A 25744-nucleotide genomic window follows, 5' to 3' on the forward strand; every position below is an offset into this window, starting at 1 on the left:
ATATGCACATAGCTTGTAACTCTTCAGAAACCATTGCAAAACTTCTTACCTTATATGTAAAGAAACTACTGCCATTGGAGACATGAAATGACTCAGGTCCTCTATGCAATCACATATCTTCCTTGTTCCACAACACCTATCCAGGCCGGGTGGAGAATCATTGCACTGAACCCCAGGTGGACACCGTGGTCCATCCAACTCTCAGTCTCCAAAGGACAGAAATGTAAGTACAGCTCTTTCTGATTGCTGTCTTTCCTCATGAATAGATTCAAGCAAATAGAGGATTTTACACAATCATATGCAATAGGAGTTTTTTTTTATAAAAAAATCTCTTATAATAAGAGAGCAGCTGCCACCACAGAGATTACAAGTGTGCTGTTAGACTCTCACACAAATTCCTCCTGCATGCTTGTGTGTTTGTTATTATATCCCACCACCAATCTGTAAGGTTCTTAATGCAGAGAGCTAGTCCCAGGGTCATCACCCAATGAGTTTTTACAGATTATGGGTGAGCATCAGTGGGGCCTTCACACTTTGCTTGTGAGCTTCCAAGAGACACCTGGATGACAACTGTGGGAAGAAGGATTGACTGGATACAAGATGTCTTTTCTCACGTTCTTTGTCAAATTAAGTTCTTTCAGTTTCCAGTTATTCCAATGTTAAATTTAGTTCACTGCATTTCCACAGCAATTTATGATGATTAAAAAAAACCTCATGAAATGCTTCAGCGTTTAAGTGTGGATTTTTTTCTAATAAGCACATTTTTGTCTGCAGTTTTGACTAAAGTGTACATTTTTGCAAGATTCTCCTAATAAAATACCGAGGCTGAGAAGCACTGCTGCTTTGGTAGCAGCTGCAACGTCATTTTATTTCTACACAATCACCCCAAAGGTTTTAGGGCTGGGGTGATATGGCTGGGTGACTACTGCTGTTCCTTTTTCCAGATCCATTCCCTTCCCCATTTCCAACCTCATGTCCTTTTCCCTCCCTCCCACTTCTTGTGACCAGCTGCTTTTCAGCCATTTGAGTAGCAGTGGAAGAGCAAGAGACATTTTGACAGTTTACTTTCATATTTTTATCTCCAACTACCAGCTAACCCATTCACCCATCCTCCTGCTTCTAGTCCCCATGTTTTCTTGCAGCAATTTTTCAGCTTGCTAATATATGAAAGAAGGACACATTCACATACTCAACTCAATGCCAATTGTGCACAAATTAGTTCACTTTTTTTTTTTTAAGGCAGCAGGAGGAGAGAAGCTTTAAATAAAAAGTTCTTTAGTGCTTGCAGAGCCCAGAAGGACATTTATCTCCCTTTTCACGTTCCAAGCTTTGGCAATGGCTAAAAAACAGCTGAGGGACACAGGTGGCATTGTGGGTTAAACCACAGAGCCTAGGGCTTGCCAATCAGAAGGTCGGCGGTTCGAATCCCTGCGACAGGGTGAGCTCCCATTGCTTGGTCCCTGCTCCTGCCAACCTAGCAGTTCGAAAGCACATCAATGTACAAGTAGATAAATAGGTACCACTCCAGTGGGAAGGTAAACGGCGTTTCCGTGTGCTGCTCTGGTTCGCCAGAAGCGGCTTAGTCATGACCTGGAAGCTGTACGTCGGCTCCCTCAGACAATAGAGCGAGATGAGCGCCGCAACCCCAGAGTCGGTCACGACTGGACCTAATGGTCAGGGGTCCCTTTACTTTTACCTTAAAAAGCAGCTGACTTGAATCCCCTTCTCTATCTTCCATTTTCTTTTTATATATCCAACAAAGTGTGTGCAATAGACATTTCAACTCTTGATTAGTTTAGCGTAAATCAGAAGACCAGAGCAAAAGCCTTCAGAAGCAGCCCCTTGCTGGAAATTTACATGATGACTGACTTAATATAAAATAATGGGAAGTAAGAGCTGCCAAAAGAAAATCAGGGCAAAACCATCACCAACACCCCCTGTCCTAATCACCAGTGTGCATTACCTAGCTATTTTGGTAGTTTCCAATGAGCAAAAATGTCTGCAGTTAAAGGGGGAATGGTATGGGACAATAATGGGAGGAGGAAGATGTCGTGCGGACACCTCTAAATTAATGAGGGAACAAGCCAGTGCCAAGCCATGGTCTAATTTCCATGAAAACAAATGAGTAAGAATGTTTAATAAATTGGTCATCTGAAAACATCCTGTAAGACAAATGCTGAAGACTTTGTGAAATTGTTTCTTTGTTGCAGAAAACATTGAAATGTGGGTTACCCAATAAATAAAGCAGGAAGAGAAATGGTAAGAAATCTATCCATTATAGAACATTCTCCTCTCCCTCTTGTTTTCCAAATCAGTTGAATTGTTAGAGACCTTATGAAATATACTCGGAGTCGAGAGTGAATTTCATGCTCTTTATTCAGCTCATAGTCATCAAGGAGGAGAAGAGAAGACGAATCGCTCTTTTCCCAAAACCATCTGCTTATATACATTATTTACACAATGGGCCTTGCGTGATTGGCTACTTCAGGGCTACACCTGTGGGCCAATTATATTGTGGATTGACTTCTGCCTGCAGCCTGATTGGCTGCTCCTACAGGCCAATCAGGTAGCAGATTCACTTCTGCCAGCCGCCTGATTGGCTGCTCCAGCAAGCCAATCAGGTTGCGGATTCACTTCCACCTGGAGTTGGATTGGGTAGCTCCCGCTGATTCTGAATCCTATTGTTCTAGGATTCAGCTCAGTACATAACACCTTAAAAAACATGAAATCATATTTTATCTGTAACAATGAAATACAGAGCAAGTGAGCAAAACCTGGGTAGCGGACCAACTAAGGAGAGACAAAAGCAACAACGAATCCTATTTTACAACAGCAAATTCATTAGCAGGATGCCAGTCCTGAAGAAATAAACATGGCACTGTCAATGCACAAGAAGGGTTGGTGAAACGAAGTATATGGGGGGATGGGACCTGAAGCCACATTCCTTTTGAGGTAACTTTCTGGGGGCCACATGACAGTGGTAGGTAGGGCCAGAGACAAAATAGCAACACATTTCAATTTGCGCCTTCGTACAGTGGCTCGTTTCTCCGTCCTCCAGGCAAGCGAGAGGCCCTATCAGAGTTAATGACACAGTCCAGCAAGGCAATAACCACCTAAAGGAGGGCAGTGAGGGTTGTGTCTGAAGAGCAAGGGTGGCTAAGGAGTGGGGTATAGCTTGGGGTCAAGGGAGAGGCCTGGGGAGCCACATTGAGGCCTCAGGACCTGATGTCCCACACCCTGATTTCGAAACATTATAGACTCACATTTTCTTTCTGTTTCTTCCTTTGTTAAAGGAAAACGAGGCTATTAATGGAGAAAGCTTGTCTCTTAAGCAAAGGTAAGGCAAAACAGTTCAAATTCATTGCAGGTGCTGAAGGTCAGCCAGTGTTGACATATTGTCTGGTTTGGGCCCACTCGTTGCAGTTTACCTTGCAGTGAAGAGCTGCAAGAAAAGGTCTGCTTGGGAAGCAGAGAAAGCTGGGTGGATCATAGCCTCCCTCCCTTGCAGCTCGTAGCACTTCTGCTTGGCTGCCACCATTCCTGGTGATCCCACTGAGGATGGGTGCTGATACTGGGGAGCCCACAGGATGTCATGGGCACGATCAAATGGCATGAAAGCTCCTCTGAACTGGCTCTACTCATGCATGTCATCAGTCAGAGAGTATTCCCTCTGTGCATTCAGCTGTGGTTTGTGTGTGGGAGATTTTTTCTGGCTCTGCAGTCGACCTGCATACAGGTGAAACTCAGAAAATTAGAATATCGTCGAAAAGTGCATTTATTTCAGTAATGCAACTTATTATTTTTTCTTTTTCTTTTAATTTTTACAAATGCTTTCTTTTGGAAATTCCACGAGTAATAAAACAAATAGTTACAAAAATAAACAAAAATAAACATCGCTATTACATTTCATTAATTACATTCCATTTATCATTGACCTGCCCAACGACAAATATTTACAATTACAACAAATAAAGGCTTGGCGTATCTTGCTTTGCATGTCAAGCATCTATCTCATATATTGATTTCACCTTTTAAATTGTGTTATTGAAATAAACACTTTTCGACGATATTCTAATTTTCCGAGTTTCACCTGTATATTTGGGTTGGAGCCTCCTACTTTCATTATGCATGCACCAACGTTTAAAACAGGAAACTGTGTAACAGTGGATGGTGCATGGCTAGTACAACGTGGGTCCTATCAAGCAGAACACAGCTCACCAGTCAGTGATAGGAACATAGCAAGTTGCCTCCTACTGAATCAAACCATTTGTCCATCTAGCTTAGTACAGTGCCGGATAGGCAGAGTTGTCATCGGCCTATGGGCCCCACATCATTTAGGGGCCCCGCATCAACAGATCACAATAATATGGATTTGATCTTGAAATTGGTTTATTAAAATTGTTGCTTGGTAAAACAAAAAATGTAGTAGTAGTAGTAGTAATAATAATAATAATAATAATAATAATAATAATAATAATAATAATGTATTATTTATACCCCGCCCATCTGGCTGGGTTTCCCCAGCCACTCTGGGCAGCTTCCAACTGAATATTAAAAACAGTACAGCATCAAACATTAAAAACTTCCCTAAACAGGGCCACCTTCAGTTGTCTTCTAAAAGTAAAATAGTTGCTTATTGCCTTGACATCTGCTGGGAGGGCGTTCCACAGGGCAGGTGCCACTACCAAGAAGGCCCTCTGTCTGGTTCCCTGTAACCTCACTTCTCGCAATGAGGGAACCTCGGCGCTGGATCTCAGTGTCCGGGCTGAATGATGGGGGTGGAGACGCTCCTTCAGGTATACAGGACCGAGGCCGTTTAGGGCTTTAATGGTCAGTACCAACACTTTGAATTGTGCTCAGAAACGTACTGGGAGCCAGTGTAGATCTCTCAGGACCGGTGTTATGTGGTCCCAACGGCCACTCCAGTCACTAGTCTAGCTGCCACATTCTGGATTAATTGCAGTATTAAGAGATAATTTGTATTGCAGTATTACAGTATTTGTAATTGCAGTATTAAGAGATAATTTGTGAGCGCCCCCCCCCCCCAAGATTTTGATTGCCTAGAAGCCTCCACAGGATTTAATCTGGTACCGTCTCCACTGAGCAACTTGTGATTCTCCAGACTTTTTAGAGAGGGTTCTCTTTCCAAGCCCTTTCAGGAGATGCTGGGTATACAGGAGATGCAGATGCTCTGTTACTGAGCCATGGTGCTTCCTCAAGTAATGCGGACTTCTGAGTGCTTAAATCCACTTTCTGCAGCCCCACACAGGCAGCCAATATAGCCTTTCTGAACTGTCAAGCATGTCTATTGAACTGCACTCAGCTCGAAAGGTCACAGGTTATGTATGCCTGGGTCAAACCAAAGGTTATATTTATCCAAATGTTGTTTGCTAACTAACGATTACCAGAACTGCTCTTGCAAAACCAATGGTTGTGTGAAGAAACTGAGGGCTGCCTTTGTGAAAAACAATGGGGAAACCCCAGAAGATTGCAGAAATGTTTCCTAGCTTCAGAACTGTTCTCTAGCATGAGATGTAGCAGAAGGGTCCACTAACTTTGTCTGACACTCTTGTAAATATTGGGGGGGCATGAAAAATATACAGCTGTCTCAGAAAGTAGCTTCAAACATGCTCTTGCTGGTGTCCAAAGAGCATGCTTTTAAACAGGCCCAGCTCCAGATTTTGCAGGGCCCCTGGGAAGATTACTGAGGATGGAGGCAGGGTTGGCAAGGGGCCACAATCTTCAGGTCACCTGGAAAGAGTGAGTGGACTTTATGTTTCTATGAAACTCGAAGCACAAAATGTCTGTATGTGCTCCACAAATGACTGGGGTGGAGACTCCCACTTGAATGAGCAACTTTGAAATGGTTGATTTTTATTTTTAAACTAGTGATGTGATCCGGATTTCCAGAGATATATCTTATGAAGAAAAAACAGCTGTTGGCAGAAGAAAAATCAAAGTGCATAATTCTTTTCTGAAGCTTGGGGTCAACGTCTCCATGGTAAAGTTTCATGGCTTATATTGCAATATGCTTAAGGGATGCGGCGGTGCTCGCACTTTGGGTAATAGCGACACAATCGCTGGCAGTGATGTACATAAAGCCTTGATATTTTTGGGAAAGGGGCAGCCTGTCATTGGCTGAGCTGCTCAGGTGCTGTAAAATGGACAAGGAAGGCAAATGACCAAGGCAAAGGGGCTTGAAAAAATTAAGAGAGAAAAGGCAAAGTGAGTGTCTGGGTGGCTAAAACGTGGGAGGCTGGGAGAGAGGATGGCGGGAAGCAGAATTTGGAGAGGAAATTAGAGATACAGTAGAGTTGAGTTGGCAAAATGCAAGTAGATAAATAGGAACCGCTATAGCGGGAAGGTAAACGCCGTTTCCATGTGCTGCTCTGGATTGCCAGAAGCGGCTTTGTCATGCTGGCCACATGACCCGGAAGCTGTACCCCAGCTCCGTCGGCCAATAATGCGAGATGAGCACGCAACCCCAGAGTCGGTCACGACTGGACCTAATGGTCAGGGGTCCCTTTACCTTTACCTTTAGAGTTGAGTTATGAAAGCTTAAATTGCAATAACTAACAGTAATTGAATTCCCATTGTTCTCCCGTAAGCTACACAATCAATCAATATTTCATGAAGGAAGAGAATATATTGTTCCCTACAGAACTTAATTTCTCCAGTAGCAGACCTCAGGTTGGGATGGCAGCAGTCACCTGACTCCCTGTTGATCAAATTGCTTTTGCTTACAGGTGGCTAGAGAGGGGTGGCTCTTGCTGCCAGCTTGCCCCTCCCACTCTACCTCTTGTTAGCAGGTTAGCAGAACACCAAATCAAATCAAATCAAATCAAATCAAATACTTTATTACAGCCATGGGCCCATATTTAGATGCCAACACAAAATAATATACATCATACAGCAGAATAAAATTGGGCAAAATAAAATGAAATGAATTGTATTAATTCCATTCCATATATAGTGCCATGTCTTCTGCTACCATGCACCATCTGTTTCTAGTTTTACTGCTTGGTGTTACGTTGTAAAAAGTTTTTGTGATGACACATTTCAAAATATGACAGTTATTTGTCTTTCCTCTCTTCTCTAGAGTTCTGTTCCTAATGTTGCCCTGTTAGCATCTGGTGGAGGGTTGCGGGCCATGATTGCACTTCAAGGGGTTCTGGGAGAACTTCAGAAAGAGGATTTGTTGGGTGCTGTGATGTATCTCTGTGGAGTATCAGGTTCTACCTGGTAAGTGGACATAAACCATATAAACCATATAAACCATATTCAGTGATGACTGGCATAACCATTTGAAGAAGTAAGAACCTAGGTTGTCTCTAATGGCTAATGGATTTGATAAAGAGAGCTCTGTCCAACATAGGAACGTCATAAACTGTTTTATATTGACTCAGGTCTTTGGTGTATCCATATGAGAGCTAGTGTGGTGTAGTGGCTAAGAGCGGTAGACTCGTAATCTGGGGAACCGTGTAAGAGGAAGGGTTATAGGGAACAGCCCCACCCCCTATCAGATTGAGTTCCTCTCAGAGCAGTAAGTCCAGTAGCGGATCAGATTACAGGAGTCAGGAAGCAGAGAGGGAGGGACAAGGCTCTAGCAGCGTCAAAGAGCATCAACACCGAGTGGAGAGGGAGGCAGCTGGGGAGGAAATGATGGGAGAGCAGTCAGAAGGACGTCCCTTCCCCCCGACGCCTGAATTGAGGTGCACGGCACCCCGTAGGACAAGAGGGAGGCGCTTTGGGGTTCCCAAGCTGTTATGTTGGGCGTGAAACAGAAAGAAGCCATTGCGAGGTTCTGACTCAGACTAAGCAGACATGTTTTCCAGAACTTTGCACTGTAAATAGAATGCACAATAAAAAACACCTTAAAGACAAGCAGGTGTGGAGCGTCGTTACTCAAGAGTAGCCGCAAGAACCTCTGACAAACCGGGTTCACGTCTCCGCTCCTCCACATGCAGCTGCTGGGTGACCTTGGGCTAGTCACACTTCTTTGAAGTCTCTCGGCTCCACTCACCTCACAGAGTGTTTGTTGTGGGAGGGAAGGGAAAGGAAAATGTTAGCCGCTTTGAGACTCCTTCGGGTAGTGATAAAGCGGGATATCAAATCCAAACTCCTCTCCTCCTCCTCCTCCTCCTCCTCCTCCTCCTCCTCCTCCTCCTCCTCCTCCTCCTCCTCCTTCTTCTTCTTCTTCTTCTTCTTCTTCTTCTTCTTCTTCTTCTTCTTCTTCTTCTCAGCATTATCTACAGTGATTGGCAATGATCATCCAGCAAAAGTCTTTCTTCAAGGATTTGTTCACGATGCTTTGTCTTTTCTCCAAGGTGTATGTCATTCATCTATGAACATGAGGAATGGATGGGAAAGCTCCCTATTTTGGAAACAAAGATGTGTGACAATCTTGTAAATAAATCATGGGATCCCAGCAAATCCCTGGATGCCCTTGTAGAACCAAGTAAAGAGAAGGCATACTCATTGACCGATTTCTGGGGCAGTGTCATTCTCTATGCAATATTGCACGAGGCAAGTATACTACCTCCTTTCCACAGATACTTCGTGGTTGCACAGAATTTGTTGTTGTTGTTGTTGTTGTTGTTGTTGTTGTTGTTGTTGTTTGGGAGGGAGACTTGAAAAGTATTGTATAAGCTTTTAAAAAGCTTTTTAAAAAACATACACACCTATGTCACAGTCCAAACAACTGTGCAACTCTCTTTGTACATCTCATGTTCCTTTTTCCTGACCGAGAAACCACAATTGCAACACAACCACTTACAGATCACATAATAAACTGATTTAGAGCTGCAGGAAGACCCAGATGCAGTTTATGGTGCAGCTTGTCAGCAAGGCACTGCTTACAGGAAGCCTTGTGGAGATTTCCCATCATTCCACCAAAAATGGCAAACAACGTATATATTTACTCTACAAAAATAAATAATAAAATTATGATAATGATGATAATGGATATAAGTGATCTCCATAGTAATAAGCATAATGGTGACTTGGTATTTCCATTACAAGCAGAATTTGTGTTGTGATTTAATTAGAATAAGTAGAACCTGCAACAAAATAGTGCAGAGATGAGTCTGGGGATGTTAGGGGCTCTGCTTTAGCCCCCCTGTGCTAAGGTCATGAGCCCACCACCACGGGCATGGGGCTTTGGGCCAAGCTGAGCACCTGGACGGTGAAAAACAAACAAAACAAAACAAAAATTGCAGTGTGGAATACTTCTTTTCAGGATACCCCCCCCCACCCTCCCCCAGATGTCTGGCATTCTAAATATTTACTGGGTTCTGTTTTGTTGGTGTGTGTTCTGTAGGGGATACTTAGTTGTTGTTGTTGTTGGTTTTTTTTTTAATGTACTTCTGAAAACCTTGAGGAAACCCTGAGTATGTTGATACTTCCCTCTTGTTTCTTAGTAGCTCTGTTTTGGCTATAATCAGATTTCATTTTTTTGTAATGTAGACAATGACCTTTGGACAATATCAGCCATGTTATCAAATAAACAAATCAAACACAATCAAATTCCAGAAACTGTGCAGTTGGCAGCGGGGATGCGGGTGGGGGGTGGGGTTTAAATATTGAATCACTACACTAGAGGTAAGCCACGGTAGTCCAGAGCCTTTTGATTCATCTTGGTACATAGCAGAAGTACCCAAGTGATCAGTTTTGCTGTTCTAAATGTAACATACTCAGTAGGAATAGCAACTCAGCAGGCTATAATCCTTCTAGCACTCACCAGCTGTGTGTGTCAAGCTACAGATGAGATCGAAAATGTATTTGCTTTCAAAATGTTATTTGTTTATTGTTAAACGCTAATAGCATCAGCTGGCAGGGCTTATAACTTAGCAAAATCGCAGCAGGTACAGAGGAGGAACTTAACACTTGCCTTCCTTGCTTGGAACTGGGAAAAATCCTATCTCTTAATTGGGATGATATTCTCCCTCACTAATGAGTCACCTTCTCTACAGCTAGATTATCGTCATTTGTCCAAGGAAAGGATGGCCTCTTTTAATGGGGCAGTTCCTTACCCCATCTATGCAGCAGTGGATTCAAACAAATTAGATGACACCAGTAAAACCCATCCAGGTAAGAAACAAAACAAATCAGCAACTATATATGGCCATTTTTCATGATGCCTAATGTTCCCATTGAAATCAATACAACTTAAAAGGGCCTGGATCTTATCCATATGTTCATGGGTCTTCTCTGTGTTTGAAATCTCTGTCCATTGGGTCTCCTTGGAGCCTAATTAACATTGCCTATAACCCAACTTGAACAATAATCTCTATGTGTGTTAAACTTATCCAAGGATCACGTGCAACTGTTATTGGAGGCTGCCCTTGGATCAATGCAATTGACAGACAGTGGGCTGAACTAACATAAGAACATTAGATGAGTCCTTCTGCAAGGACTACCTGGAACAGCATCCTGTTCTCACAGTGGCTGAACAGATGCCTCCAAGCAGGGCCGTCTTATCCATAGGCGCAAGGGGTGTGGGGCACCTGGATGCAGGGCTCTCAGGAGTCCCAGGTTGAGAGTCCGGGGCCTGAGAGTTGAGTCCAGGGAAGAGCCCACCCGCCGGTGGAGCACCACGATGGGCTCTTCTGCTGTGAGCAGCTCTGCGCCGCGAGTTCAGGGGCATCCAAGCCAGCGAGATGCTGAGACGGCCGGCTGGCCAGGTCCACCCTCCTGCACGCCTGGGACTGGGCAACTGGGTGCATCTTTGCACCCCAGCTTAAGACAGCCCTGCCTCCAAGAATGGAGGCAGAACATAGCAAGCCAATTAACTAAATATGAATTTCTATAAACAATAGTTTGTGAGACGTGGTCGAAAAGGAACACGACAAATACAGAAGCTGATACAGCAAAAGAAGTCTGTGTGTGCAAACAATTGTTTCCCACACTTTCTGACACTGATTTTATTTTTGTTTTGTTTTTAAAGGTATCTGGTTTGAATTCACTCCCCATGATGCTGGATTCTTTCACCCTGGTGCATTTGTTGACATGAGACTGTTGGGCAGCACATTTGAGAACGGTGTGCTGAGAAAACTGAAGAATGAAAAAAGCATTTCTTACTTGAGAGGTAGTGCTGACTTACAGGGGGAAGAGGCAGCAACACAATTGATTCATGCAGTATCTAAACTTCAGACCAGTTCACATGCTCAGTGATTCCCCACCTTCCCGCACTGAACCAAGCATGTTCCCTCTGCTATATTTAGTGGTATACAATTATGATTCATGTATGCCACTAAACATAGTGCTGTCCTGCAAATTTCATAGACAATGCCATTTCCATTTCCTTCTTTCTCTTTCAGGCTTATGGGCAAGTTCATTTGCACATCACAAAGAAAACATCAAGGAAATAGAAGGTTTTGTATGTTTAGCCTATTGGACCCAGCTAGGGAAAGTTCCTTCCTGGTATGGATTCCGAAGGCACAGCCCATGTGTGCACACGTGGAAGTGGTTGTGTAGCTTATGTGGAACCCTGAAGAAAATCTGGTCTTCTATGTCCTTCCAACACTAACTTGATACTGTGGCCAGACTGCCCTCACTTAATTTACCAACACTTGACAACTTGTACTTGTACAAAGCAACACTTTTTTTTTTGAGGGGAGTGGTTAGGTCCATGGTCCCCTGCTGCTCTGGGCCACTTCACCCTGTCCACAATTTTTCTCTCTACCACAGGGATGGGAATCCTGTGGGCCTCCTGATGTTGATCAAACACCCACCAGCCCCAGCTAGCATAGCCAATGATTATGGGTAATGGAAAATACAGCCCAGTTAACATCTGGAGTAACACAGATTCCCCATCTAATAAAATATTCCTATAGCTATGGAAATATTAATATTCCTATAGCTAGGGAAATATAATGTACTTCTCACATTTTCAGGTTATATCAAACGCCTGGGAGAACAAGCTTCAGGTAAGTCCTTGACATTGCTTGAATTTTTTGCCATCAGTCCCTCTCAAAAGGATACATCTGTTGATGCCTTCTTTATTCAGGAGCTTTGCAAACCTATATGCCCATGTTTGCTCTATGCAAAATGGAAAGTAGTTTCAGACCAAAGGGTCAAAGGTAGGAAGGTCAGCCTGTGAGGAAGCAGCCCAAGCTACTATTTAAGTTAGGAAAACATTCTGTTATCAGGAAAGATTTGTTGGGCTGGAAGATAAGTATTGCTATCTCCTGAAGTATTATGCAAAAGCAGGTGGGGAGTGCATTTGACTTATGGCCGTATTTCAGCAAGGGTTATCCAATACTATAGAAACCCTGACAAGTTCTGCATTTCCCATAGCTATCAAAGGTTTAGAGGAGGGTAGTTAGAAAAGGTTGCAGAAAGAAATGGATTTAAGGTGCATTTGCATAACTTTTTGAATTGAGGTGTCTTGTATTGCTACCTTTACTTCCAAAGGAAGAAATTTGTCTATGATGTCAAGGCTCACCTCTCTTATAGGCAATACATTTATTCCAGCAGTGACATAAGGATGGGACATCTAGTGTGTGTGTGGGGGGGGGGTTGATCCAATAAATCAGGCATATCTCATTTAGCATGTTTATTATCTCTGTATTTTGAAGCCTGGCCTGCCCTGCCCATTTTTATCAGCACTGAGACATTCTCTACAATATGTTGCATCCTAACTATTGGAATAATCCAACCACTGATTCCCTGTTTGTAAGCTTTATTCCTTTCTTGTTGCTTGCATTTTTGGGCTCCTTTTGAAGCTTCCAGTTCTCACTGTAAATATTGTCAGGCTGCTTCACATGCAATAAAGCTCCTGATTCATGCCATGGAAGGGACGACACGTGAACATCAGGATGAAAACATCACAAACATCATGGAACTTCTTAAAGGTAAGAGGAAGCTGAGGAATGACTGGTGTCTATTTTTCCTACACGGATCTTCATGCTCCCAGCAACCCCTTCAAAGTGTATAATGTGTGTGAGATTAGGAATATGATTATGGCAGCAAATTGTACCCATGACTTAGACCAAGGATAGAGAATTGAATCTTACTAACCAGCCAGATTCAGATCTCCTTCGACACCCAAGGGACACTTTGGCAGGTGGGCCGGGACAACCACCTGACACCTGGCAATCACTTGGTAAAGCCATGGTGTCAGGTGAAGCATTTCCCATGGTCTGTGTTTCAAACCATGCAGGCAAAGAATTTTTTTTCCCCTGCAAGGTTCGCTGTAGGCACCAATTAAGTAGGGGGTTCTTGAGATACCAACCTTGCATTGCCGCCCAGCTCAAGAGGGTATGTGTTGACAGGTGCTCTTGGGACCTGGGATCTTTGTTCTGCCAAATGCTGACATCTATGTATGTGTGTGTGAGTCCCCTCCGTTCATCTTCACGGTAAGTTGGCAATAGAAAACCCACATCAGGCCCATGGCTGGGTGGCGTTGCCCAGGTGAGGAGATACAGGGAGGAGTTGCCTGCAGGTAGCTGAGTCTTTAGTAAGTTTGATCACTGTATAACCAAAGTGGTGAAACTATGGCCCTCCAGATGTTGTTGGACCCTAGCTCCTCAAAGCCTCAGGCAGACTGGCCAAGGGTCAGGAATCATGGGAGTAAGATTCCAACAATATTTGGAAGGCTGCTGACTCCCTACCCCTGCTCTATAGGTTAATCGATAAAGTTGAGACATATTTATACCATACATTGGAGCCAATTCCTAGGGACCAAGGGGGCTTCGCCCCTCAATAAAATACCTGCGGGGGCCACCCTCCCCAAATTTGATGGACATTGCCATTCAAATGATCAATTGACATTCATGTGATCAATTATGTGGGGTGGGGCTTACTTGGGCCCCCTCAATATTTTATTCAGGTTGGTACCCCTGATACCATACAACTGTCTTGTTCCTTCACTTCAAGTGGCAGTGCAATTTTTCCCTATACTGCAGGGGTGGCCAACTCCTAAGAGACTGTGATCTACTCACAGAGTTAAAAGTGGCAGTGATCTAACCCCCTTTTTTAGGAAGGAGGAAGGCCCATTTTGGGGGGTTGGGGTCAGAGTTGTTGAGTTTTTTCAGGAAGGAGGTAAAATGTTGAGCTTTCTTTAGGGGAGCCACAGTTGTTCAGCTTCTGGGGGGGAGCCAATGATCTACCAGTGATCTACCGCAGATGTCCAGTGATCTACTGGTAAATCACGATCTACTTGTTGGACATACCTGCTATACTGGATTTCCTCCAAATATAATTGGAGAAGTAGTATTTGAGAATGAAGGCTGAAATCTCAAAAATGTGAAATACAAGTGTTACAAAGGTTTTAGTATCGTGAAACTTAATTTTAATCTGGTTAGACCAGTTGGATATGCTTTTTTCATTATTCCAATCTCACCTTGCATTCTTTGATAGATCAAGAAGGCAGCAATATCTGCAACTTCCTCAGTTCATTGAAGGGTAAACGCAACACTCTAGACAAGCCTGAAAGAGTGGCACAGTTTTTGACACTGGCTGACATGTTTACTCAAGAATTTTCAGGTAAGTGTAGCTATGAATTTCAAAACTTCCAAAGAACTCTCTTAAACAGCAATCTTAGATATGGAGTTTGATCCTACATATATGTGAAGGACTGGAACCCTAATCAACTTCTACTCCATTTACAAGAAGCATATTGTAACCACCTTACAGTTTAGATGCCTTATAGTGCACCCATTTTATTGCATTTTATCCCTTAGTCTAATGCTATGATGCTTTGCTTTTTGACAGCTAGGACATCTCCATTCACACATCATGAAGAAACAAAGAGAAGTAAGTAATTCACACATTTTATACATCATTTTCCAACAAACGTTTTGCAAATTATTTTTATATCACAAAGGTTTGTGATGAGAATCTGCAGATATGAAAATAAGATTATAAAGTATACAGATTGTTTTATATCCATTCACTTTTAATTTTATTAATATTTATTTATAAGGGCCTTTATAAACCACCAACTCATTAAATTATTAATTCCATGTACAATAAAAATAATCAAAACATCATTGAATGACCGCACATTTATCAGTACAATATGTATTATACACAATATTAGCATCAAAATAGGACTGAGTGTCACCCTTCACCTTTGCCAATCATATAAAGCTGGGCTACATGATATACTTACCACAGGGATCAGCATTCCCACAACCTCCTACAATTGGTGTAGTGTTTTGGGACCATTAGGTGAATGAATCATGATGCATGTAAGGCTTGGGTCTCTCCCACACACGCAAGATGACTCTGACAGTTAATTATTTCAGATTTATTAGGCAATTTAAAAAGCCCCGGTTGGAGCTCTGCTAATCTCTGTCACCCTCAGATAGCACAGTTACCAGAATCTACTAGATTCTGGAGGTGGCATGCCCTGCATTTCTGTGTCTGTCTCATTGTCTGAGCCTATACGAGGGGTAGGCAACTATAGGCCCATGGGCCGGATGTGGCCCAATCACCTTCTCAATCCGGCCCACGGGCGGTCCGGCAATCACTGAGCTTGCCGATTGGAAGGTCGGCAGTTCGAATCCCTGTGACAGAGTGAGCTCCCGCTGCTCGGTCTCAGCTCCTGCCAACCTAGCAGTTCGAAAACACTTCAAAGTACAAGTAGATAAATAGGTACCACTCTGGCGGGAAGGTAAACAGCATTTCCGTGCACTGCTCTGGTTTGCCAGAAGCGGCTTAGTCATGCTGGCCACAAGACCCGGAAACACTCTGCGGACAAATGTAAGCTCCCTCGGCCTATAGAGCGAGATGAGCGCCGCAACCCCAGAGTCATTTGCGACTGGACTTAACTGCCAGGCGTCCTTTACCTTTACCTTTTTAAGGTGTAAATTACAGTGCTCACAATTCTTTGAAGGGGGGCACACTTTCAATGTGTCTTAAAAGTATTATTATTAATAATATTAAATTCTCAGACATCATTGTGTTCATTTCTAATCTAGTTTTTACTTTGCAGGTATATGGGATACATTGAGAATACTGTCAAAAACTGTTTATTGCCTCTTCAAATGGAAATGGGGGACCATCTCCAACTATATTTACAAATACCGTAAGGAAAACCACACATGCCCTTAATGATTGTGATGATGGTGGTGTTAGTATTTATTTGTAATTATTTTGCATTTATTAATCACTTTCTACAAAAATGCCTCAAAGCAACTTATGAAAACTCATTTGGAGGGGAAGAACCAGAAACGGCCCTTGAATTTCCTGGAGGACAGAATAGAAAGAAATGGAGTAAGTGGGGCGGGGGGACCCAGCAAGCATTAGCCTATCTACTTAACAGCCAAAAATGAATAAATATCCACTACAAAATGGAAATAGGGCTGGCAGGTCATTGGGGGAGGGCGGGGTTGTATAGCCTTGGCCAGAATCTGTGCAAGAGGTTTTCACACACTGCGTCTAGTTTGCCCTGCCACCTCTCCAGATGGCAGGGAATGCATGCATATGAAACAACTCCTGAAAACAAATTATCAAGGTAACACCTGACTCTCTCCCCTTAGCCAGCCTTAAAGACAAGAATCTCACAGGCAAGAAAGAACTTCGTTTGGCCGATGCTGGTATAGCCATGAATTCTGCTTATCCACTGGTACTCCGTCCTGAACGGGAAGTGAAACTCATTCTTTCCTTTGACTTCAGTAGTGGAAATCCTTTTGAGGTAGGTTTGTTGTGTTGGGTCATGATGAGATTTCATTTTTAATTATCAGTGCTGGCAGCAAAGCTCACTGGACTCAGGATTGGTGGTGAGATGCAAAGGCTTGTAATGCTCACCTCAAAGACAAAGTGAATACTGCCCATTATATCTCAGCTGGAGAATAATTCCTGACTGACAATCCCTAACCTCTCTGCCTCCCATCCACACTGCTCCCTATTTCTTCCTCCCTTATTCAATTTAAATGAGGTGGTGAACTTTTCTTTTTTACAGCTCAGGTTATAAATAGCCTTCTAGAAAACATTTCAGGGGCCACATGCTTTACAACCACTACACTTAGTAGCTGCCACCAGCCCAGTAGGACTACCCCCTCCCTGCAACAACTTGCCAAAAGGCAAGTGAGCAGATTTCAGTAGCAAAAGTGGAATGAGAAACATTAATTTTGTCTTTGCATAGTAAAGCTTTTTTCCCACACACACACACACACACACACACACACACCCTTCTCCAGCCTCCATCAAGTCAAGCCAGAAGCATTGTCAGACTTTAAGGGAAGCATTCTTGCCAGACAATAAAGAACATGCCAAAGGGGTGGATTCGCAAATGCCAGATAGAGAGATCCGAAAAAACAGAAACAGCAACAACAGCAGCAGCAGCAGCAAGTTATTTGTACCCCACCCATCTGGCTGGGTTCACCCAGCCACTCTGGGCAGCTTCCAACAAAGATTAAAAATACATTAAAATGCCACACATTAAAAACTTCTCTAAACAGGGCTGCCTTCAGATGTCTTCTAAATATCAGGTAGTTGTTTATCTCTTTGACATCTGATGGGAAGGCGTTCCATAGAGTGGGCGCCACTACCCAGAAGGCCCTCTGTCTGGGTCCCTGTAGCTTTGCTTCTCGCAGTGAGGGAACTGGCAGAAGGCCCTCGGCACTGGACCTCAGTGTCCGGGCCGAACAATGGGGGTGGGGACGCTCCTTCAGGTATACTGGGTCGAGGCCGTTTAGGGCTTTAAAGGTCAGCACCAACACTTTGAATTGTGCTTGGAAACGTACTGGGAGCCAATGTAGATCTTTCAAGACCGGTGTTATGTGGTCTCAGCGGCTGCTCCCAGTCACCAGTGTAGCTGCCGCATTCTGGATTAGGTGTAGTTTCCCCACGTAGCCCCACGTAGAGTGCATTGCAGTAGTCCAAGCGGGAGATAACTAAAGCATGCACCACACTGGCGAGACAGTCCGCAGGCAGGTAGGGTCTCAACCTGCGTACCAGATGGAGCTGATAAACAGCTGCCCGGGATACAGAGTTGACCTGCACCTCCATGGATAGCTGTGAGTCCAAAATGACTCCCAGGCTGCGCACCTGGTCCTTCAGGGGCAGTTACCCCATTCAGGACCAGGGAGTCCTCCACACCTGCCCGCCCCCTGTCCCCCAAGAACAGTAGTTCTGTCTTGTCAGGATTCAACCTTAATCCATTAGCTGCCATCCATCCTCCAACCGCCTCCAGGCACTCACACAGGACCTTCACTGCCCTCACTGGTTCCAATTTAAAAGAGAGGTAGAGCTGGGTATCATCTACATATTGATGGACAGTGTCACTGTTAGTTGGCTAGTACAGTCACTGTTAGTTGGCTAGTACAGCAGGTATAGTGTTGCTCCAGGCGTGGAAAGAAGAAACAAATGTAATAAGCCACACAGGTGACTCAAGGCTACTGGGCCTCTGATGGGTTGCCAGAATTTGAGTAAGGGTGCTTTTAGTCTAGACAACCAGGCAATTGCTATGCCTGGATATTGCTGGTATGTCCACTCACTTTTTCTGGTGGGCGGCGTTGCGGCCAGGCATCTGCGCCTACTTCTTTGTAAGTGGAAAGATCAGAAACCTTTGAGTGGCAATGTCCCTCCTTCCCAGAAATAAAAACACCAGACACAAGAATTAAGTTATAAATTGGGTGGTTAAGGCCACAACTTTATTGATTAAGGATGATGAGCGGTATTGGCTTAGGCGTTGGAACCTATCAAACTATATCCGACTCCAACCCGTGTGTTGAAGTCCGTGAGAAGTTAATCACCAGTAAGGAGTCCAGTGATGTACATCTACCGGAACTCCTCCTGTGACCACCGGAGGGGCGTGCCTTATGGCCCTGGCGTCTCCAGGCTCTGGACCAAGCCCCGCCCCCGGAAATCCTTTAACGGATTTGGGCAGTTGATGACGTAACCTGCCCCCTCCTTCATCTTGTTGTTATGCAAATTTCCAACACCTAACCGCCAAACCAAAGTTGTGACGAATTGCTATGAGGTAGGCAAAAAACCCGTCCCGGCTAGTCCAAGTGGGAAAAGTCCTACCCAGCCCCTGACTAACCAGGCAACCAACTGACGTCCATAGCAGCGTCCCCTAGCCTAAAGGGTGGATGGGTGGGTGAATTGTTCGCTCCGGCAAACAGGGATGAAAGAGGCTGAGTTCCCGCCTGCAGGGGGCTTTAAATTGCCAAGCCCCGCCCCAGCCGACCTTATTGGTCGGCCCGGGGATGACGCAGGCGGGAACCCTCCACCACGCAGGGGCTGAGCTCGCAGCCCCTACGCGATGGTTCAGTCGGGCTGCCCACAACTCTGCCGCCGTAGAATGCGGAAGCGGCTTTCTGTGTAGAGGTGACATCTCTCTGCAGAGCCAAATCATCCATGGTGCCCCAGTGGTGTAGCGTGGGTTGCCAGCATCTGAAGTTGTGGGAGGTAAATGGATGGAGCACACATATGCATCCAGCTGCCTACCGGCATGCACATCACCCACGAGATTGCAGCTGCAGAGATAAGAAAAGAAGAGTTGTTCCATTGTTTGGAGAGGTCACTTCCTGGTTCACATGGAGAAGCCATTTTCAACGGAGCCCAGTGACAGAAGTATTGGGGCAGCACCATGTGTTGACATTTTATGCCCCTAACAATTTTTCTCCTGGGCAACCACCAGTGGGGTGTCCTGCTCAGGCAACAATTTCCACATTCCTTTCCTGCATTTTCTTCTCTTCATAGACTGTCAAAGAAGCAGCCCTGTATTGCAAGAAAAATCATCTTCCTTTTCCTGATATTGATGTGTCAGAGTTGGACAAGAGTAAAGACAGTCCATATGACTGCTACATTTTCCAAGGATATGATTCTCCAACTGTCATGCATTTCCCACTCTTCAATACGGTGAACTGCAAAGGTATATTGTGTTTGGGGATTGCATAGAAAGGGGCATGCATTTATTATTGTTGTTGATAATTTATTTATTGTCCGACCTTTACTCTAAGGTCCCAGGGCAGGTTACAGCATTAGGAAGCTCATTACAGACAATTAAAAACAAATTTCATTGTTTAGCGAGGGCTAATGATCTCCTTGGACCTGATTGATCCCTGGAAGATAAATCTGGCAACTCTGGCCAAATTGCTACCTTGTGAAATTGGCTCACCCAATAAAAAAATTCCTTCAGTAGCACCTTAAAGACCAACTAAGTTTATATTTTGGTATGAGCTTTCGTATCTGAAGAAGTGTGCATGCACACGAAAGCTCATACCAAAATATAAACTTAGTTGGTCTTTAAGGTGCTACTGAAGGAATTTTTTTATTTTGCTTCGACTCAGACCAACACGGCTACCTACCTGTGGCTCACCCAATAATTGTTATAATTGGTCACCCTGGGAGCAGGATGCTGAACTAGAAAGACCTTTTGGCCTGATCGAGCAGGAATCTTTCGTTCCTATAAAACTGAGGGGGAGGGGAGGAAAAAAAGTAAATTAAAATTTTAATATGGTCAAAGACCAGCAAAAGAATAATACAACTCAATTCATAAGTTGAGGGGGAGGGGAGATTCCATGTTCAAGTTCTACTGGAAAAAAGAGGTTTTGTTTTGTTTTGTTTTTAAGATAGCTGGGATTAACGTTGGCGTTCTTACTAGCTCCACAGTCAATAGCTCACCCTATATAATATAAACTGGACATGTCCCCGCCCCATCCATTCATGTAATGGGTGCTTTGAAGAACATGTGTGGTTAAGTGTTTCCAAGTGAATAGCAAGGCACTTGCTTATGTACATCCTCTTTCTTTTAAAGGTAAAGTAGCTGAATGGAGAGAACAATATTCCACCCTCAAAGTTTCTTACAAGGAGCAGGAGGTCAAAAACCTTCTAGAAGCAGCAAAAGCAAACGTGAGGAATAACAGAGGAAGAATCCTGCAGGCGATGAAAAGCATGCAGGTTCCTTAACAGCTTTTCATTCCAATTTTGAGTTTGGAGGTTCTGGTCAACATTTTCCTTTCGCCTCTTTTCTAAGTGGGAGTTATACTCAGTACCACATGATTCTTTGCCGCATGCTTCTAATGTCTCCTCTAGAAAAGAATATTTTCTAAAGATAAAGTCCCCCCCCCCATGGCTACTGTATTTTGCCATGAATGTTGCCTTTTTCTTCTCAGTTGCTTCACATTTTAAAACACATTCTTCTTTGTATTATAAAGAGTATACTTTCCCCCCACTTTTCTTAATCCTAACCTTTTCTTTGTAAAAAAACAACAACCATATTATTAAAAATTAAAGTTTTTCAACAACATTGATGACAACAGGTCATCAAGGATACAGGGAACATGAATTACAAAAAGACATTTATAACATACAAAAACTTTTCTGATGTTTTTAAAAGCATACAGAGAGTAGATTTCAAAAATGGACTTTAAAATTAAAAGGTAATATTTTGCTTTATGAAATTTAATAATTTTCACCCAGTTGTTATGGGAAGGAAAGTATATATTATCTTGTAGATGTACTTTTCTGTTAAGTATAATTTTTCTGTTTTAAGTACTAATTAGAATTTGCTGATTAATTTCTTCCTATTGCACCAGGCGAACAAAAATTGTGTACCATATGCAAAATAAACAGAAGGAACGAAGAATTCTTGTTCATTGCAATTTTGTGCATGCTCAAATGACCTATTTCCTGAGCATTCATGTTTGCTTCCACAGAGCTTATACAGAAGTCTGATTATATCAAAATACATAATTTTTCGATTACAATTTTAAAACTCCAACTTTCAATAAGCAAATATCTATTGCTGTCTTGTCTCTCCCATCAGCAGTGGTATGTGAGGACAGTTACACAAGTAATTTACCATCTCACACAATCTGTGGCTAAAGGATCATGTACTGTATCAGTTCTGCCATTTGTATTGATGTAAACCTCCAGAGTATATATTTTTAACAGCTGACTATTTAGCTCTAGGGACACGGGTGGCACTGTGGTCTAGGGTTTGCCGATCAGAAGGTCGGTGGTTTGAATGCCCACGATGGGGTGAGCTCCCGTTGCTCAGTCCCAGCTCCTGCCAACCTAGCAGTTCGAAAGCATGCCAAAGTGCAAGTAGATAAATAGGTACTGCTCTGGTGGGAAGGTAAATGGCGTTTCCGTGTGCTGCTCTGGTTTGCCAGAAGCAGCTTAGTCATGCTGGCCACATGACCCGGAAGCTGTCTGCAGACAAATGCCGGCTCCATTGGCCTGTAAAGCGAGATGAGAGCCGCAACCCCAGAGTCGTCTACGACTGGACTTAACGGTCAGGGGTCCCTTTCCCTTTATTTAGCTCTATCCCCAGTATATTTTATCTTATTGACATGGGTAGTGGCTAATTAGTGTATTTTAATATTTCTGTTGGAAGCCGCCCAGAGTGGCTGGGGAAACCCAGCCAGATGGGCGGGGTATAAATAATAAATTATTATTATTATTACTAATGCAAATAAAGTTTCTAATCCACACAATCTGTTGCTGAGCTGATGAGAAAACAATGCAAAGGAACCCTGATTTTTGGTACAATTCAATAGGCAACTATCTCATGATTGACCACTGGATGGCAACAAAATCATCACCTATGGCTTAGTTTCTGCCTTCGACAGCAAGTAGTACTACAGAGTACTTGCTAAATTGACAGCTCATTCTCATTTTTCATTTTTAAACAGCTTCGTCTTCAAAAGCCATATAAACACTTAACTGAAGTGAGTTTCTTTGGGGGTAGTCCTATGGCGAGGTCTGCCAGGATGAGCAGCGGAGGAGGTAGCAGATCTCTGGATCAGCCAGCTGATTCCTGGTTCAGTGGGGTTCAACTAGGGTTAAGTTCCCAACCCTGGCTCAGCCGCAGGTACAGTGGTACCTCTGGTTACAAACCTGATTTGTTCTGGAAGTCCGTTCTTAACCTGAAACCATCCTTAACCTGAGGTACCACTTTAGCTAATGGGGCCTCCTGCTGCCACCATACCACCACCGCGTGATTTCTGTTCTCGTCCTGAGGTAAAGTTCTTAACCCGAGGTACTACTTCTGGGTTAGTGGAGTCTGTAACCCGAAGTGCCACTGTACTCTGCTTGTTCATTCGGGCTTAGCTGGCTGAGCCAATGCTGGTGTAAGTCCCCCAAAGGCGGGTGAGACCAGAGAGTGGGGTTTTTGGCTGGATCTTAGGCTCATTCACATTACCTGGCAAATAGTCTTAAATAATTGTTTTCCCTCTGTCAAGCACAGCAGCAGCAGCAGCCTTGCTGCTCAATGAGGTTTGGATCTGTAACTTTACGCTGGCTTAATTACACTTGCATGCCTTGCACCAGTTTCTTAAAAGTCTCCTCACAATCAGAAACTCTGTCTGTTATGACAACTGAGGGCAAGGAGATTTGGGGGCTAACAGGGAGAGAGGACCAAATCACTTCATATTTCTGGAATCAGTGCTATTTTTCTAGAAAAAGAGGTATTGGAACTCACCATGAACATCTCCCTCGTTCTCTTAGAATGGCAATAAGTGCCCACCTAAGCAGAAGTGTAGCTAGCTGCTCCAGCACCCGGAGCGGTGGGGGTGCGGTGAGCAGCCCATGGGGGCTCCGTGGTGAGCGGCCCGCGGGGGCGCCACGGCGATCCGCGCACAGGGGCGTCGTGGTGAGCTGGCCACGGAGTCCACCTGGTGGACGCAAGCCCCGTGCTACCGCTTCGGGCAGCACAGGGCCGGAGCCACCATGTCACTCCCAGGAGAAACACATGGCTCGGGCGTACTGCAGGCCAGGCCCCGCGGTAAGCACCACCCCCATGGTGTGTCATTTTGTAACCCCCTCAGGGGTGACACCTGGAGCGGGCTGCATCTCCCTCACCCTCCTTCCTATGCCCCTGCACATGAGAGGTGCTGAAACTGAGTTCCATTGATTTCTGGCTGGGGGAAAAAAGCCCTACCTGGAATCATAAGTTAGGTATGTAATTGACAAAACTATTTTCTCATCCCAGAGTGGCTGGGAAAACCCAGCCATATGGGCGAGGTATAATTAAATTAACAACAACAACAACAACAATAATAAAATTGAAAAGAGTTCCAAAACCCAGTTCCACAACTTAAAGGGGGGATGTCACAAGTGCTAAGACTTAGTTTCCCAAAGACCACAAACTGAACTCCTGGTGGTAGTTAAATTTGAACCACAATTCATCTTAAACATATCAATACAAAGCATTGCAAAAAAAAATGGTCAGAATACCCAGTGTGGTGTTTTTGAAATCAGTTTTTATTCAACCTATGCTGTACCCAACACTTATGAAGAACCCTTCTCATTGACACCTTGACCTCTTGGTTCCTCAGACTGTAGATGAGAGGGTTCACCAAGGGTGTAAGAATAGTGTAACCCATAGAAAATACTTTGTTCAAGTCTACCAGGTCATTGGTTTCTGGCAACATGTACACAATTATGAGTGTCCCATAAAAAATGGTCACAACAGTGAGGTGAGAAGAACATGTTGAGAAGGTCTTTTGTCTTCCTGCAACAGATGAAATTCTCACAATTTTGGAAATGATGCAGATATACGAAGTCAAAGTTAGAAGAAAAGGAGGAAGAGTGAACGCAGAACACAGAAGGAATATTAGTGTAAAAATAAGTTGTGCATTACTGCAGGAGAGTTTTAGAATTGTATAAGAGTCACAGAAGAAATGGTTGAGTATATTGGGGCCACAGAAAGTTAATTGTGACATAAACAATGTTACTATGGCACTGGCAAGAAAGCCATTGAACCAAGATCCACAAGCCAGCTGTCGACAGACCGTGCTATTCATAAGTGCTGCATATTGCAAGGGTTTGCATATTGCTAAGTAACGGTCATAAGACATTGCAGAGAGAAGACAGCATTCAGTGCCAGCCAAGCCACCAAAGAAGAAATATTGTATCATGCAACCCTTAAAAGGAATGATTTTATTGCCAGAAAGGAAACTGGCCAGCAACCTGGGCAGGATGGTTGAACTATAGCAAACCTCTAGGCATGACAAGTTCCCTAAGAAGAAATACATGGGGGTGTGAAGACGTCGATCAACAACAACCAGTACAATGATGAGAATGTTTCCAGCCATGGTCACAATGTAGATTAAAAAGAAGAACATGAAGAGGGGAATCTGCAGATCCCGGAGATCTCCGAATCCAAGAAGAATAAATTCTGCAACCTCTGTTTGGTTTTTCATTTTCCTGTCTCTCATAAAATTACCTAGGGAAACAGTAAGTGCAAAGAGAATCCAAAAATAATTACAAACATATATGCTTAAAGTAGTTCCACTTAGTTCCCACTGAAATAAATGGGACTAAAGTCAGAATCCAATCCATTCTTTGCCCCCATTTCATTCATTTCAAATACAGAGAGAAGTTATGAACTACCCTGTTTCTCATATTTTAAGACATACGCATAAAATAAGCCATAGTAGGATTTTTAAGCATTCAAGGAATATAAGACATACCCCGAAAATAAGACATGGTGATAGGTGCAGCAGCAATGCCGGCCACAGCAGGAGAAGGAAGAAAAAAATAAGACATCCCTTGAAAATAAGCCATAGTGTGTTTTTTTGAGGAAAAAATAAATATAAGACATGTCTTATAATATGAGAAACACGGTATCATTTTCAGGTGGATGACGGCATGAAGTGATTTGGATGTATTGCTCCACATCATCACAGTATTGTTGATGGTCTAAGAATTTCATATAATTAATACAAGAAAGAAGATTCCACCTAAACAAGAAAGAAGATTCCACCTAAACATTAGGAAGAACTTCCTGACAGTAAGAGCTGTTCGGCAGTGGAATTTGCTACCAAGGAGTGTGGTGGAG

At 43.6% G+C, this 25744-nt stretch overlaps 2 protein-coding genes across 4 annotated transcripts; one reads left to right on the forward strand and one right to left on the reverse strand.

The window, feature by feature from the left end:
* Positions 1 to 139: 139 nt before the first annotated feature.
* LOC118094148 (cytosolic phospholipase A2 gamma-like) lies at positions 140 to 21537 on the forward strand. Of its 3 annotated transcripts, XM_060281540.1 has the most exons (17): positions 140 to 223; positions 2211 to 2259; positions 3294 to 3337; positions 5890 to 6001; positions 7100 to 7242; positions 8328 to 8530; positions 9976 to 10089; positions 10946 to 11086; positions 11319 to 11372; positions 11895 to 11927; positions 12726 to 12854; positions 14362 to 14487; positions 14716 to 14757; positions 15941 to 16033; positions 16488 to 16642; positions 19657 to 19828; positions 20714 to 21537. In XM_060281540.1, exons 2-17 carry the CDS (start codon positions 2257 to 2259, stop codon positions 20863 to 20865), a joined length of 1716 nt encoding a protein of 571 aa, XP_060137523.1. In that variant the 5' UTR covers positions 140 to 223; positions 2211 to 2256; the 3' UTR covers positions 20866 to 21537. The 3 variants fall into 3 exon arrangements, with proteins under 3 accessions (XP_060137523.1, XP_060137522.1, XP_060137524.1); XM_060281539.1 differs by lacking the exons at positions 140 to 223; positions 2211 to 2259; positions 3294 to 3337 and adding an exon at positions 5454 to 5760; XM_060281541.1 differs by lacking the exons at positions 140 to 223; positions 2211 to 2259; positions 3294 to 3337; positions 5890 to 6001; positions 7100 to 7242 and adding an exon at positions 7416 to 7712.
* Positions 21538 to 24158: 2621 nt separating this feature from the next.
* Positions 24159 to 25121, reverse strand: LOC132593106 (olfactory receptor 5B21-like). The gene has a single exon (XM_060282118.1). It carries the CDS (start codon positions 25119 to 25121, stop codon positions 24159 to 24161), a length of 963 nt encoding a protein of 320 aa, XP_060138101.1.
* Between the last annotated feature and the right edge of the window lie 623 nt (positions 25122 to 25744).

This window comes from Zootoca vivipara, chromosome 13 (assembly GCF_963506605.1).
Source record: "Zootoca vivipara chromosome 13, rZooViv1.1, whole genome shotgun sequence".
In the NCBI taxonomy this organism is placed as follows: domain Eukaryota; kingdom Metazoa; phylum Chordata; class Lepidosauria; order Squamata; family Lacertidae; genus Zootoca; species Zootoca vivipara.